General features: G+C 39.7%; 1 protein-coding gene across 1 annotated transcript; it reads right to left on the reverse strand.

Annotated features, from left to right (window-relative positions):
- Positions 1 to 4,969: 4,969 nt before the first annotated feature.
- Positions 4,970 to 15,447, reverse strand: LOC100555293 (disintegrin and metalloproteinase domain-containing protein 21-like). The gene has a single exon (XM_062968076.1). It carries the CDS (start codon positions 11,799 to 11,801, stop codon positions 9,567 to 9,569), a length of 2,235 nt encoding a protein of 744 aa, XP_062824146.1. The 5' UTR covers positions 11,802 to 15,447; the 3' UTR covers positions 4,970 to 9,566.
- Positions 15,448 to 16,479: the final 1,032 nt, after the last annotated feature.

Genomic DNA, 16,479 nt, shown 5'->3' on the forward strand with positions numbered 1-16,479 from the left:
CAAGAGGAGTGGTGGTTCTCATGAAGCCCTTCCTTGATTTGAGTCTACTGGGAGGAGGCTGATAGTCATGCAGTGGGTGGCTTTCACAATGTTCAACCTTTTTTCTCTCACCGTTAGCAGCAACTTCCCATCGCACGTCAGGAGGGGCAATGCCAGCTAACTTGTAGAGTTTATCAACAGGTGTAGGTTTAAGGCATCCCGTGATGATTCTGCATGTTTCATTCAGTGCTATGTCCACCTGCTTTGCATGGGCAGACTTGTGCCAAACAGGACAGGCATACTCTGCAGTTGAGAAAGACAAGGCCAGGGCTGATGTTCTTATTACTTGTGGGTCTGCTCCCCATATGCTGCCAGTCAGTTTCCGCAGGATGTTATTGCGTGCAGCTACTTTGTGCTTGGTGTTCATGCAGTGTTTCCTATATGTTAGTGTTCGGTCTAAGGTGACACCAAGGTATTTAGGATGGAAACAGTGTTCGAGCTCTTGGCCTTCCCAAGTAACTTTCAGTTTCCTGTTGGCTTCGCGGTTACGTAGGTGGAAAGCACACACTTGTGTCTTGGCAGGGTTAGGCTTCAGGTGGTTCTCTTTGTAGTAGCTGGAGAGATCTTTCAAGGCATTGGTGAGTTGCTTTTCAACTGTTTCAAAATCTTTTGCTTGTGTTGTAAGGCCAAGGTCATCAGCATATATAAAGCTCTTTGTGAGTGGTGGTAGTGGCTGATCGTTCGTGAAGATGTTAAATAAGGTTGGTGCAAGAACGCTGCCTTGGGGTAAACCATTATTTTGCCTCCTCCATCTGCTTTTCTGGCCCTGAAACTCCACATAGAAGCTGCGGTTTTCTAAGAGGGTCTGGATAGTTTTTGTAAAGTCAAAGTCCCGGGTGATATGGTAGACTTTAGGCAGCATTTTTCTATGTTGCACCGTGTCATAGGCTGCCATAAGGTCCACAAAAATTGTTCCCGTGATGCAGCCTTTCTCGTAGCCTTCCTCAATATGTTCAGTCAGATGAAGAATTTGACCTGTACAGTTTTTCCCTGGTCTGAAACCTGCTTGTTGTGCAATAAGCTTGGGTTCGATAACAGGTCCTAGTCGATTTAATAGCATCCTCTCATAGACTTTATATAGATGACATAAGAGGGAGATTGGTCGATAGTTCCTGGCATTGGAGGCATCTTTACCAGGTTTTAAGATGGCAATTATCTTAGTTTTCCTCCATGCTCTGGGAATCTGTTTGTGTGCCAGGCATTGATTGTAGAATTTCAAAAGCCAGTTTTCAGCTTTGGCCCCCAAGTGTTTGATTTGCTCCATCATCAGGTCATCTAGGCCAGGTGCTTTACCAGTCTTACATCGCTTGATGGCTTCTCTGAGTTCTTTCAGGTTTAGAGGAGAAGACAACTGGTGGGTTTCAAGTTCTGGCACCCTGTTGATTTTCATCTTTATTCTGCTGCAGTTGGTTTTCCCATTCTGAATTAGCTGGTGAGCTATCTGGTCTGGTGTCACGTTCGCGTGTCCAGGGTTGACCAGAGGGTCGCTATCCAGGCGTCTCAGCAATTGCCAGGCTTTTCGGCTACTCTTGGACATGTCCAGGTTCTCAAGCAGCTCTATCCAACGGTCTTTCTTAGCATTAGCTAAGGCTGTAGATAGTTTTTGGCCTGCTGCTATAGTCCCATCACTGTATGGGTTCTCTTGAAATAATCTGAGATATTCTTGTAGCTGATTTAGCGATTCTTCGTTTAGGCCTGGTAGGTAGCTTGTGCGACAGCCTCTAGGGATTGAGAGCCTTGAGGATCTTTTCACAGCTTCTACGAACAGGTCATAATTTTCTATAGAAGGTTCTATATCAGAAACTTTGTCCAGTTAGCTTTATTGAAGTTATATCTTCTGCGGAATGGGACACTTTTCGGTCTTACAGCTGCATATGCTACGCAGCATATTGGTCTGTGTTGTGTGTTAGGTATTGGGTTTAATACCCTTTTGGTGCATTGGTGGCTTATGCTTTCCTTTACAAAAATCAGATCAGGGTTATAACCACGCTTCCATCGGCCACTATTAAATGATGGTGGTAATTTACTGTCATGAAGGAGGCTCATTCTACTATTGTTGGCCCACGTTAGAACTGCTTCGCCATTTCTATCATCTTTGTCATAGCCCCAGACACAGCTGTGGCTATTGAAATCTCCCATAACAAAATGGGCTTCATGATTGTGGCAACTGGTTGGGGGTGTAAAATAGAAATCAGCCCCAGGTGGTTTATAGAGTGATGATACGGTGCAACTATCAAGTTCCACAGATAAGATTTCAATGTTGTTCACTTCTGTGAGGGAAGTTGCAGAGATTGCTACACCAGCTCGTACAAAAATGGCACTGCCATATTGTCTGTGAGGTCGTTCCTCTGCCAGCTGCATTCCAAGAATTTTTGGTCTTCTCATTGTAATGTCTCTGTGTGTTTCCTGTATACAAAGGATGTCACATGAGATGTCCTCAGACATTTTGGCTAATAGTTCTTCCTTAGCAAGTGACAAACCTTCTATATTAATAGACATAATCGTTAGCAATGGTCTTGATAAAGACCTTTGGTATTCATCCATTCATCCAATGCTTTTGGGGTGGAAAGATCGGCCGCTTACAAGAAACGTTGCCCAGGGGACGCCCGACTGAATTCACTCAATCTTCGGGGAGGCTCTTTCCGTGTCCCCCCGTCTTCGTGGATGACCTCCACAGAGAACTAGACATGGGGAGAGTGTGTCCCTGCTAGTTCTTTTGGATATCTCAGTGGCTTTCAATACCATTGACCATGGTATCCTTCTGGGTTGACTCTCTGGAATGGGTCTTTGGGTCACTGCGTTGCAGTGTCTCCACTCTTTTCTGGAGGATCATACCCAGATGGTGATGCTGGGGGACACCTGCTTGGATCCCTAGCCATTAATCTGTGAGGTCCCACAAGGTTCCATTCTTTCTCCCATGTTTTTCAACATCTCAGGAAACTGCTGGTGAGGTCATCCAGAGTTTTGGAGTTGGGTGCCATTCTACGCAGATGACACACAACTCTACTACTCTTTTCCAACTAGTTCCAGGGAAACTCGCCAGATCCTAAATCAGTGCCTGGCAGCTGTGATGAACTGGATGAGGGCCAACAAGCTGAGATTTAATCCAGGCAAGACAAAGTCCTCTAGTGGTAAATCTGCACTGATTCACTGCAACGGATGAAAAACATGGAGTAAAAATGTCCCCTTTTATCCCAATTCCAGCCAGAAACTGCATATATTTGCATCACTGTATATCCCTGCATTCACAAAAAACATGTGATTTCCTCCCCCCCCCCCCCCCGTGGAGACTGCTCCACCCACTTTTAAAAAGCCCAAAACAGCTGATCAGCTGAATGGGCTGTGAAATAGACACACAGCTGATTTAAAGGAAATTGAGAGCAATAAGAACTTTCTGAAACTCTTTATTTTAAACTTTATAATACTAAACAGAGCTTGAATAAACAATTGAGGAAAGGGAGAAATCCGGCAGAAGTTTGTTTTTTAAATTCGCTCTGTTATGTACTCAACCTCATATGTAAACATGCAAATCTGCTTATATTTATATTAAGATATTTGCATGTGTGCATATACTATTCAGTGTTCTGTTCAGGGTGATTTAAAAAACATTTTCCACCAGATCCAAACAATGCTGTCTGCCCTCTATCTACTTCCAATACAGAGGAAGTCTGCGAGGTTGGCGGGGGAAGAAATCCCAGGACCCACATGTCTGTGTGGGGACATGTTCTCAGGTCCTTTTTGTTTTTTTGTCCTCCATTTAAAACCCACATTTCTGTGATGTCAGGAAGTGCCCATAGGCAGGTATACATGACTACAGTCAGATTGGCTTGAATAGAATCCCACTTTGTCCCTACTTAAGTTTTATTGCATTACTTACAGCACACATTTGGCTCTAACACAACATCAAAAGTTTGTTTCTCTGTTTCTCCTTCACTAACTTTGCAATGCTGATGCTGCTAAAACTTGCTATTATTATTATTATTATTATTATTATTATTATTATTATTATTATTATTATTATTATTATTTTATTATGACACAGCAAACAAGATAGACATGCTGGATTTCGTATCACAAAATCAAAAGTTGAACACTTCCCAAGTGTCTAGGACTGTGTGATGTATTTTTGGAGGATGCGTGCAGATCCCAGTAGGGTAGCCTTTTGCAGTTGGCAGATCGTGATTTTGTCAATGTCTATTGTTTCCAAATGCTGGCTGAGATCTTTTGGAACAGCACCCAATGTGCCGATCACCAGGACCACCTGTACTGGTTTCTGCCAGAGTCTTTGAAGTTCAATCTTGAGGTCCTGATAGCGGCTGAGTTTTTCCTGTTGTTTTTCTCTCTTAAAAGGGAGTTAGCTTTGTACACAATTCTGCTGTCTAGAAAAGCCACCTAATCCTTCATCAATATTAAGTATCTCAGTCATTAGTAGAAATGACCATGTTATTTACTCACATAAAGTGCCACTCTGAAAGTCTGGAAACTGAAGAAAAACTTCTGATGAGCATTAATAAGAAAAGAAGGAAGAAAGAAGGAAGCAACAGAACAATTCTGAAAATTATATAAATCCCTAAAACAGTACACAAGAAGGAAAGGACTACAGGTCACTTGAAGTCTCTTCTTAGGTTTCTCTGTTGTTAAACATCCCTGGGTTGGATGGATACTCTGAGGTTTTGAGTGTAGTCTTGTCTTAGGGACTTTTTACAGTAGAGTATCACTTATCCAACGTAAACGGGCCGGCAGAATGTCGAATAAGTGAATATGTTGGATAATAAGGAGAGATTAAGGAAAAGCCTATTAAACATTAAATTAGGTTATGATTTTACAAATTAAGCACCAAAACATCATGTTATACAACAAATTTGACAGAAAAAGTAGTTCAATACACAGTAATGCTATGTAGTAATTACTGTATTTACGAATTTAGCACCAAAATATCATGATATATTGAAAACATTGACTACAAAAATGCGTTGGATAATCCAGAATGTTGGATAAGCGAGTGTTGGATAAGTGAGACTCTACTATATTTGCTATTTTCTCAGAATCAACACATGCATTGAAACAGGTATCTCCCCCTCTATGTCTTTACACTGCTTCCCTTGGGAATGAACTTCTCATCATCTAGGCACATAGCTTATGTTCAATGTGAGTCATAAATTAGCATCTTCATCCAATTTATCTTACCAAGCATATTGTCTAAGCCTTGTAGGAAATTGAACCTTTATACATCTTCTCTATGCATCTCTGTGTATCAGACACAGCCAAGTTTATCCCTACAGGCAGCCATGGAAAATAATATTCTTTCACAGGCATTACCTATCTAGATAAAGTATTGAGAGCAGAGACACTTTCTCCCTCTTTCTTACTACCATTTTATGTGCATTTGTGAGCTAGGAACAGCACAAGAGGTACAAGCGAGTGAGAGAGATAATGCTAGTGCGAGAGCACACCACCCTCCCGCCCTCCTTTCCACTAAATAGCCTGCGAGAAGGCAGAAGGGCCTTTCGCCAGCAGCGTTAACAACACCAGGAGGGGGCCCGCCTCTTCACTTTGTGCTTCCTTGCCACAACGTTTTGCTTCTTCCATTTTAAAGGTGAAGTTTCTTTTGTTATTGCTCCATGTGAATGTCAGGTTTTGCCTTTTTGTTACACTCGTCAACACACAATTTGTTGCTTCAAATGTGCTTCCTTGCCACAACTTTGTGCTTTTATCATTTTAAAATTGATCTTTCATTTTTTTTGTTCCATGTGAATGTGCAGGGTTTTTATACAGTACAGTAGAGTCTTGCTTATCCAACCTTCGCTTATCCAATGTTCTGGATTATCCAACACAGTCTGCCTCCCGCCCAGATTCATAGCTGTTTGTCTAGGCAGCAAGGACTAAACTTTTTACGGATTTAACTTCCAACAGTGTTGTTACTATAAATTTATTTTATGCAATTCTATCTTTATTTGTAGTCAATTTGTTAGCAGCCAATATTTTTGTAGTCAATGTTTTCAATACATTGTGATGTTTTGGTGCTAAATTCGTAAATACAGTAATTTCTACATAATGTTATTAAACTGCTTTTTCTGTCGATTTGTTATAAAACATATGTTTTGGTGCTTAATTTATAAAATCACAATGTAATTTGACGATTAATAGGCTTTTCCTTAATCCCTCCTTATTATCCAACATTTTCACTTATCCAACATTCTGCCGGCCTGTTTATGTTGGATAAGTGAGACTCTACTGTATTTGTAATTTATAAAGTACATTTTTATTTAAAAACATGTAACCAAAAAAATTTGGGAGGGTTTTTTTGGGGGGCGGGCAGACTGGATTAATAGCATTTTAATGGGAATTTTACTTTGAGATAAGAGTAATTTCAGTTAAGAACTTGGTCACAAAATGAATTAAACTCTTAACTCAAGGTATTAATGTATCCTGTTGACAATGCAGCAATTTGTAAGAGCTAGCATGGATTTGTCAAGAATATTCCAATCAAACTGATCTTGTATCTTTTTTAATTGGGTCCTTAATTAGGTAGATAGTGAGGATGCTGTGGCTGTCATTTATCTGAATTTCAATAAAGTCTCCCATCATATTTTGATTAGCAGACTGACTAAACTACAATGAGATGAGTTTTTAAGTATTTTATTTTTACTTTTAGTGTGTTTTAACAAGGTAATTATGTTGTGTTATATTGTTGAATGTGTCTATTTCGTTTATTGTCTGTATGGTTTCTTTCTGGCAATTGAATGTATTCTTTGCATGTTAGAAACTGTCCTGAGTCCCTTTGGGGAGACAGGGCATTATGCAAATGCTGCTGCTGCTGCTGCTGATGATGATGATGATTAAACATGGAATAGATGGAAATACCACCAGATGGATCCATAAAATGGGTTGGAAAGCAACGCTTGAACAGTTGTCATCAATGGCTATACTTCAGTATGGAAGGAGTATGCAAGTGGAGGTTTCTGCCCTGGGAACATTTTTATCAATGATTTAGATAATCAAATTTGCAGATGACATGAAATGGGGAGAAGTAGCTAATTCATTGGAAGACAGATACAAACTTCAAAGGGCCTTGATAAACTAGAAAACTTTGAGCCCCTGGTGGCGCATTGGGTTAAACCCTTGTGCCAGCAGGACTGCTGACCAATAGGTCAGCGGTTCGAATCCAGGAAGAGTGGGTGAGCTCCCTCTATCAGCTCCAGCTCCCTGTGTGGGGACATGAGAGAAGCCTCCCACAAAGATGGTAAAACATCAAACATCTGGGCGTTTCCTGGGCAACATCCTCGCAGACAGCCTATTCTCTCACACCAGAAGTGACTTGCAATTTCTCAAGTCGCTCCTGACACACACAAAAAAGCTAGAAAACTGGACTGAAATTAAAGTTAAAATAAAGTTTAACACAGGCAAATTTCTCCATTTAGGCTACAAAAACCAAAATGCCCAGATATAGGATGTAAAATACCTGGCTCAGCTGCACTATATATGAAAAGTTGTGGATTATAAACTGAACATGAGCTTTGTTCTAAACAAAGCTACCTCAGCCTGCATTAATTGTTTTCAAGTTGAAGGAAGTAACAACTTCCTTATATTCTGTACTGGTCAGGCCTCACCCGGAATATTGAGATCAGTTCTGGGTCTTTCATTTTAAGGAGCATATAGACAAGCTGGAGTGAGTCCAGAGAAGAGTAACAAGAATGATAAGAAGTATGAAGAATAAAACAGAAGTTGAAAGTGAATTGCATGTTTATCTGAGCTTTGCATGTAAGATAAGGAAGGATTCTGTAAACTAGTACCCACCCCACCCCAACAGCAGCCCAATATGCACACAGACAAGCTGGCCGGGCTCTGGAATAAAAATGCCACCCTACTGTGACTTGTCTTTGTTGCCAGAAGAGCACCATTTTGCTCCACCCTTTTACCCATCACTGTCACTGGGTGCAGTTTAGATTTCATCCTGCAGTCTTTCCAATCAAACGATGACATTTCTCCGACATTTATGGTGCATTGAGAGTCTTGAAGGGAAACACTCAAAACTTTTTTTTTTAAAAAAATCCATTTTTATTTTTAAAAATTGATATTTTGATATTTATTTCATTGGAGATTAATCTACAAACGTTTTTAGATAAACAGACAATGACCCTGCAAAACTATGCTTCAATTTTGTACCATTTCATTTTAAAAAAAGATAAGCATAAGCTTACACTGAACTAAATAGCAGAGCTGAGTTGCAATAAACATTTCTAATCTTTACACTTTTAAAGGCTGACACAGAACAAGGGAAAATCCAGGTACTGCCCTTCCCAATGCAGTGAGTGAGTCTGATATTACCATCTCTTCACCATCCTCACCCCTTTGCTTCCTCCCCTGCTTCTTCTCCTACTAAAGAGTTCCTCCATCGACCTAAAATGTCTCTAATTGATTTCAGGATCTGGAACTAAAGTCCTTGGGAAGCAAATCAATGCTGGTGCATCCCTATGCAGCTCGGCTAGTTTAGTGATTGTCACAAAGAGTCTGTCTTGCTTGCTGCATTGTCACCTTATCTGAGATATGGCTGCAGCATACAGAAATTGCCAAACGTTCCGCTTTGTGTCCCTGCACATGGAGTGTTTAGTACCATCAGGATCACTGTCATCTTCTCATTCAGTTTATTTACTCTCTAGTTAGCAAGGATCTCGGTATGAAGTTGGCCATCTACCTCCATACATATCAAGCAATACAGACAGAGGGAAATGTCATTTCAGTTATTTGTGAATGCAATAGTAGCTAACAGGCCACAGAGTAGCACAGGCATGTGAAGAAAACAAGGAAGTGAGGCCATTTGGCTTGGTACTGCTGACAGTGTACGTCTAAATCTTCTTCAGGAATGTGCTATTTTGCATTTTCCTTCTTTAGATGAATGTGCTGTTGTACATTCTGGGTCCATTATGAAGTTTGTCTGTTTTCACAGGTTCCTACCTGGATTTTAAGACTTTCTTAATATTGAGCAGGATACATTTACATATTGGGTAGAATGGGTTTTTGGAGAAGCATAGCTGAAGTGTCAGAAAAATTGCCTGAGCACTGGTTGTTTCCACTCAGCCATGTCGCAAGATTATCCACCACCCACCAATAATAAATATATTCTATGCCATGACTTTTTGTCTAGTAGCATATAGGGAATTTGGTTGCCTTCTGTCCAGGTGTAATTTTGAAATGGGACAGGCATTTTTCAAACAATACAGATGCTTCTGCAAGTTTTGTGGCATTTATTTTCATGCTGTGAACAATGCCTTTGCTCAGAGTATATAGTCTCCCATTTTAGAGGACCGATGCCAGTGGATTGGGTGGGGGTGGGTGGGGGGGGGGGGAGCCTGAGCTATAGCATACAAAGCAATATAGAGCAGAGAGTTTCTTCTGCTTTCATGAAGCCAAGATCTTTATAAATCATTTTGCCTGGGAGATAGATTCGATTAAATATTAGCTTAAAAATAATACCAAAGTGTTACACACTCAAATACATGCTTGTACAGTAATGATGCATATCTATTTTATGCATTTTGCATCATTCGCATCTGTATAGCTGTCAAATCTTTACGCCTTCGGAACCTTTCAGCGTGTTTTTTCCTACGTGCCTGTAACCTTTCTTTCAATCTTGTATAGAGGTATATCAAGTCATTCCTAAAAACAATAATAAAACAAGTAATAATTGCAACAACGGGGAGAAATATATAGCTAAATAATTTTGCTTTACTACTCATAATAAGCCTACGTTTCTGTCGAGGAGGAGGACCACTGTCAACGCTCCCACCAAACCCTTTATTGAAACATTTGGGAGGGGCCCAACCATAATCACAATGGCAATGTTTAAGATTGTTGCATATTCCCCGGTTAAAGCATTGATTGAAATCACAGTCATAGTTTAAAGAAGCTACTGTCTCACATTGCTGATTAATGCATAATCTGTCAGGACCACAAGGAGTGCCATCTCTCACGTCTCCAATATCAGTTAAATTCATTCCAGTATGATAGTCCAAACCCCAGCATTCTCTGTTCCCAGTGTCTGTGTGAACTAATGTCGTGTGCTCCTCCAAAAGCGCCAAATCATTGATTCTTTCACACTGCATTCGGCCACACATGACATGTCTTTGTTTACATTTTATGTATGTTCCGTTTCTAAAGCCACAGTTGCCAAAACGATCACCTTTAGAATTCACATTTCTGAAGCAACCTTCTGAAGCAGCTGTGGATCTAATGCCAAACATCATTTTACATTGCTCATTGGGAAGTATACATCTCCCATGATAACAGTGTAACCCCTCACCACATGGGGCACCATCTTGTACATAGACATCTGCAGGACACCACTGTGAACTTCCATTGCAATACTCAGGGAGATCGCAGACACTAACATTTTTTCTGCACGGAACCTGAGCTGGAATATAGTTACAATTTACACAGCAGTCTCCAAAAGCACAAATGACATCTTTACGCAATTTGCAATCAGGTTGACAACATAGATCTGTCTGACACTGCTGTTTTGTACCACAGTCACATTGTTCTCCATCTTCCACTATTTTGTTTCCACAGTACCTGCGTCTATATGCTTTATCAGGATCTGGGGGAAAGAACAGGCAGTGTTGGTTCATCATATTATAATAATCATTCTGACTGCAGTTGCTAAATCTATAACCATTTGTGAGAACCTCTGTCATAATACAGACTGATCGATCACAATCACACTGCCTTCCATCATGTCTCATGCCAAGATTATGTCCTAATTCATGGGCAAACACCATGGAATATTCAGAAAAGCTGTAGGTAAAAAATGAAATGATACCAGCTCCCTTCTCAGCATCACAAACTGATCCTAGGGAGGCTAATCCAGCCATTCCTTGGAAATATCGATAGGCAAATAAATAGGCAACGTCATTCTCTAGGTGTAGAAGTAGTGCATCTCTTCTCCAAAGACTGAAAGTTGTAAGTGTCTGTCCTATGTTGTCGGTAATTCTTATGAGATTCCTCTGTGACCATATTTCCAGTCCAATTAAAGTCAACTGAACAGAAAGCGGATCAAACCTTGAATTTACTCCATGGACAAGATCCAGAAATAGTAGAGAAATTAAAGTTTCATTTCTCTCTAAATCCACATATCGGTCGTATTCTACCACAATTGCAATCTCCACATACCTAACATCCATCCACCAGCTTCTTCCAGAAATACTTTTGTTGGCAAGATTGCCCGAGTTCCGTAGCATGGCCATTTGACGATTTTGTTCTTCCTCTGTTAGTCCACACTTCACATTGCTATCAATCTCCTTTTCTTCCAGCCGATACACTATGTGTTGAAAAGTAGGAGATGCCTGGACAGGTTCAATCTCATATGTTTTATTTTCTAATTGAAATAGACCTCTAAATCCCCCGGAGCAAGTGCTTACAGTGACCAATGAAGAGGGCTTTCCCTCTATATAACCCTGGTAGAAACAGTTCCTCCTAATAAATGGATAGTCTACCTGGAGTTCTCCTTGCTTGGAGTAGCTGAAGACTGGAAAGTTCTGAGGAACATAGCCCCTCTTTTCCCTTAGGTGCATCATGTGCCCCTTTCCCTCAATCTGCAAATGGTAGGTGACCTCTGGAGTCGCTTGACCGTGTCTTGGCATCACTCTCCTTGGGATAGTCACCTCATACGAAGCATACTTAGCACTCTGGGGTGGTTTCAGACATTCTGCTTCCCTTGGCACATTCCATAATATCAGCAATGGCAGCCAAGCAGAACTGTTCACCATTTTCCCCAGGAGAGCTTCCTGTAGAGGACTCGACACTGCCTTCTCAGGTTGAACCAGAAAATCCCTCAGACCTGCTGCTGGGCCTAGAAGAAATCTGAAAGGAAGTTGTATATATGATTGAGAAAGGTTGTGTCCATAGCAACAGTCAATGGGGTTTCCATTGGAATGGGGGCGGAGCTTGGAAGATTATCAATAGAAGCCAATGGGGCAGGGGTAATATCAGGAGATGGATGTGAAAGGACATGGTCTTAAAACAGTTGTTCAGACAGCTACAGGAAGAAGTGGGTTGTGGATGGAGAATTTGAGGGGCAGAAGGCAGATTTCTAGAGGTAATCTACAAGATCAACTGTATTCTAACAGAACACTTAAGGCAAGGATCTAAAAGAGCCTTTTTAGTCTTGTAATTAAAATGCAGAAAAGATTGAAGTCATTTTCTTGCTAGACTTTATTGAGGAGAACTTCAGAAAGGTATCGATAGAGGGTATCATCCATACCTCACAACCTCTGAGGATGCCTGCCATAGATGTGGGCAAAACGTCAGGAGAGAATGCTTCTGGGACATGGCCACACAGCCCGAAAGACATACAACAACCCTATCAATAGATACATACTGTATATAAATGCAGATTAAAATACAGATATTCATAGGAGTTGATTAATAGTGTGCTACCAAAATCAGAGGATGTATTTTTCAGAAATTCCAGCAAAATCATATAAGCAATACCATAAAACTTCAAACATTTATTTGTTAATATTTATAAAAACTCTTCCTTCAGAAGATGTAAACAAAAGGTAGGGCCGCCCCGACCCTGTGGAACACCCTCCCAAAAGATATTAAAACAGCACCCTCCCTTTCTTCTATCAAGAGCCAATTTAAAACTTTCCTGTTTAGACAGGCCTTTAGTGAAGGAAACTAAGTTGAAGTGATAAGAAACACCGTATTGTTTACGGACTGGAACAAAGTGCAATATGATCTGACTTGTTGCCACAAGAATGTGAATGCATATTATTGCTGTTTTAAATTAGAGGAATGCTATTAAAAGAAGAAGTGTTGTTGTTTAGTGTTATTGAAAGGAAGCAGAAAAAGAAGGGCTAAAATCATCAGGTGAGGTTCGTAGAATAGTTTTAGTAGTTGTATCTTTAGTTATATGTTTATTAGTGTTGGTACGTCTTAGGTTATGGTGTCTGTTTTAGATTTAGTTTTGTTAGCTGTAGTAGTTTTAGTGTTATATATAATAATAATAATAATAATAATAATAATAATAATAATAATAATAATAATAATATTTATTTATACCCCGCCACCATCTCCCCAACGGGGACTCGGGGCGGCTTTTATTATGAAAATCTGTTTTTTGGTATGTCTTTATTTTTTCTAATTTTTATTACTTTTCAATTTAAAAAAATGATGATTTAGTTGGTTGATTTTACTGAAGTTATTGAAAAACTGGTGTTGACAAAAGCTAGAATATACACTTTCAGGTAATATTGAATATTATTGTAGGTTTTTAATAAATAAATCCACAGATAGATAGATAGATAGATAGATAGATAGATAGATAGATAGATAGATAGATAGATAGATAGATATATGACTTTTGTGTCATTGTTCAAACTGACCTATTTTATCTTAAATCCTATCAAGCATCTTGCTGCCCTTAACCTTAGTGATGAGTAGGGCCCCCCCACCAAAGATCTTGGTCAGTTTCAGGATGTGGGGGCCATGTCTCAAGGACTTTAAATTTATTGGATAATGAAAAAGCTTCAATGGTCTACAACAGAAGTTTGTTAAGTCAGTTTTCAAAAGCTTTTCACTTCTCAGTAAAATCAATGCTAAATTAATGTATTAAACATGTGAACATAAGATGCTGGCTGGTACTGAGCTGAGCCATTGCTTTATCTAATCCAGTGTTGTTAAGTTTATTTCATTTGCAAAGCTTCAGATAAGATTCCTGGTATTTCTGATGGTCTTTCATCCAGGTACTGAGTAAGACCAAACCTGTTTAGCTTCCAAATTAAATAAATAATTAAATAATAATGGGGATTGTTCAGAGTAGCAGACAGACGTATTCAAGTAGAAATATTTCCATTAAATATGTCTTTTCATCCCTAAGCCCTATGGAAATAAGTGCAGCTTTCCCACAGATTTGGAGGTAGAGTAGAACAAGGGCTGTGGCGCAGGCTGGTAAACAGCTGCTGCAATAAATCACTCTGAGCATGAGGTCATGAGTTCGAGGCCAGCCCGTGGCGGGGTGAGCACCCGTCAATTAAAAATAAAATATAGCCCCTGCTTGTTGCTGACCTAGCAACCCGAAAGATACTTGCATCTATCAAGTAGGAAATAAGGTACCACTTATAAAAAGTGGGGAGGCAAGTTTAACTAATTTACAACGTTGGAATGAGGAAGTGAGGAAGTGCCATCAGAGTGGATGATGAAGCAGCTGCTCCTCCCTGTGGCCAGAATCGAACATCCCCTCAGGAGAAGGTTAAATTGCCTCTGCGTCTGTCTGTCTGTTGTCTCTGTCTCGGTTCAATGTGTTTATGTGCATTGAATGTTTGCCCTATATGTACATAATGCGATCCGCCCTGAGTCCCCTTCAGGGTGAGAAGGGTGGAATATAAATACTGTAAATAAATAAATAAACAAGATTACTCATCCCTTTTCAGGAATCAGTCCTATTGTGGTCAGTGGGTTGAAGGGTCTGTCTAATCAAAGCAGTGAGTTGAGGTAGGTTGAACAGTCTTATCTAATCAAAGCAGTTCTGTTTAAAGCAGTATAGATGCAAGAAAGTGGTTTCTGATGAATGTTTGTGATTTGTTGCATCACTGCTCTCTTACTTAGTTAGGCGATCCCTCGTTGTCCGAGTATGATGGCCTTCCAAGTTCTTGGAAGATGCCTGTGTGTGAGTTTCTTTAAATATGTGGAGGTCAGTACACAGCCGATCAACCAGGCATGTAGCCGGGAAGGGGGGGGGGCTTGAGGAGCTTCAGCCCCCCCCCCCTGAAATTCTCAGGCTGGTCCGCGAGAAGGCCTTACATTTATGGTTTAAACTGTTATGTTTATTCATATCATGATCTGATCGCCATGCTCAATATATCCCATATGCATGGGGATATTGGGATAACAATACCAAAGGTTTGCTAGGGTAGACCCTCTCCTGCTCAGACTCAGCCCCCCCCCCCCGAAACAAAATTCCAGCCCCTCCCAAAACAAAATTCTGGCTACAGGCCTGCGATCAACAAACAGTCTTCACAGAGTGAGAGTACATGGAGCTGCATGGAGCACCATTACCTTCCTGCCGGAACGGTGCCTATTGATCTACTCACATTGGCATGTTTTTTAACTGCTAGGTTGGCAGAAGACAAAAGAAGGAAGGTTAAAAATCCAAAAATGAAGGAATCAGTTATCTCCCTAAAATATTCTTTAATATGAAAGAAGAATTTGATCTACAAGATGCTTGGAAAGTACACAACCCTGATAATATTGATTATATGTTTTATTCGGATAGACACCAGAGCTGGTCCAGGATAGATATTATATGGATTTCAAATTCCCTGATAACAAAAATTTATAAAATTAAAATTCTTCCCAGAGATAATTCAGATGACTACCCTCTGGAAGTCACTTTTAACCAGAAGCAAGGAGCATTGAATTAAAGACTAAATGAGAATTTGATAAAGACGGAGGACATAAAGAAGAATAAAATCCACATAAAATAATTCTTCACATTTAATGATATCCCCAAAATAAAACTCCAGACAATATGGGATTCATTCAAAGCGATTATGAGGGGACATTTTATTCAGCAAAATACAGTTAAAATAGATTGTGAGAAATCAAAAGATAAATACAATAAAAAAGGCAATAGAGGACAAAGAAAGGGAACTGAAATAAATCTCAAAAGACCAGACGATAACAAATGCACTGGAGACATTAAGAAAACAAAAACACCATTTGGGGATGGAGATTCTAGCTAAGAAATTGAAATATGTTAAACAACTATTTTTCCAAAATTCAAATAAACCAGGAAAGTGGTTGGCGAGGAAAATATGGAAGAAAAGGCAAGCACAACAAATTGTAAGAATCAGGACAGATAACAAGCCCTACACAACTGACTATGAAATAATACACAAATTTGAAAAAGTCTACAAACAACTATATACCAAAGACCTGATTACATAAGAAGAAATTACACAATATCTGGGCATACAAAAATTACCAAAGATCTCAGATAAACACAGGGAACTACTTAACAAAGAGATTTTGGAGGAAGAAATTGGTAAAATATAAAGAATATAGATGCAAGTAAAACACCTGGTCCAGATGGTTTTGCTGCTGGCTTTTATAAAACAATGAAAGAAGAGCTTTCTCCATTCCTCAAAAAATTAATGAACCAAGCTTTGCAGAACAAAGAAATTCCAGAAACATGGAAATTAGCCAATATTACTATGCTCCATAAGGAGAATTTGGATGCATCAGATGTACACAATTATAGACCAATTTCTCTTCTGAACATAGACTATAAAATATTTACTAATATATTAGTTGACCAACGAAAGACCTTCATAAACGAGTGGATAGGCAAAGACCAAATGGGATTCCTCTCAAATAGATATTTGAAGGATAATGTAAGAAATATGCTTGACAAAATTGAATATTATGAAACAAATCATCAAA

The sequence above is a fragment of the Anolis carolinensis genome, chromosome 1, assembly GCF_035594765.1.
Source record: "Anolis carolinensis isolate JA03-04 chromosome 1, rAnoCar3.1.pri, whole genome shotgun sequence".
Lineage (NCBI taxonomy): Eukaryota > Metazoa > Chordata > Lepidosauria > Squamata > Dactyloidae > Anolis > Anolis carolinensis.

Bases quoted from the DNA above. Each gene is read 5' to 3' on its own strand.
- LOC100555293 (XM_062968076.1), bottom strand. From the start codon at position 11,801: ATGGTGAACAGTTCTGCTTGGCTGCCATTGCTGATATTATGGAATGTG.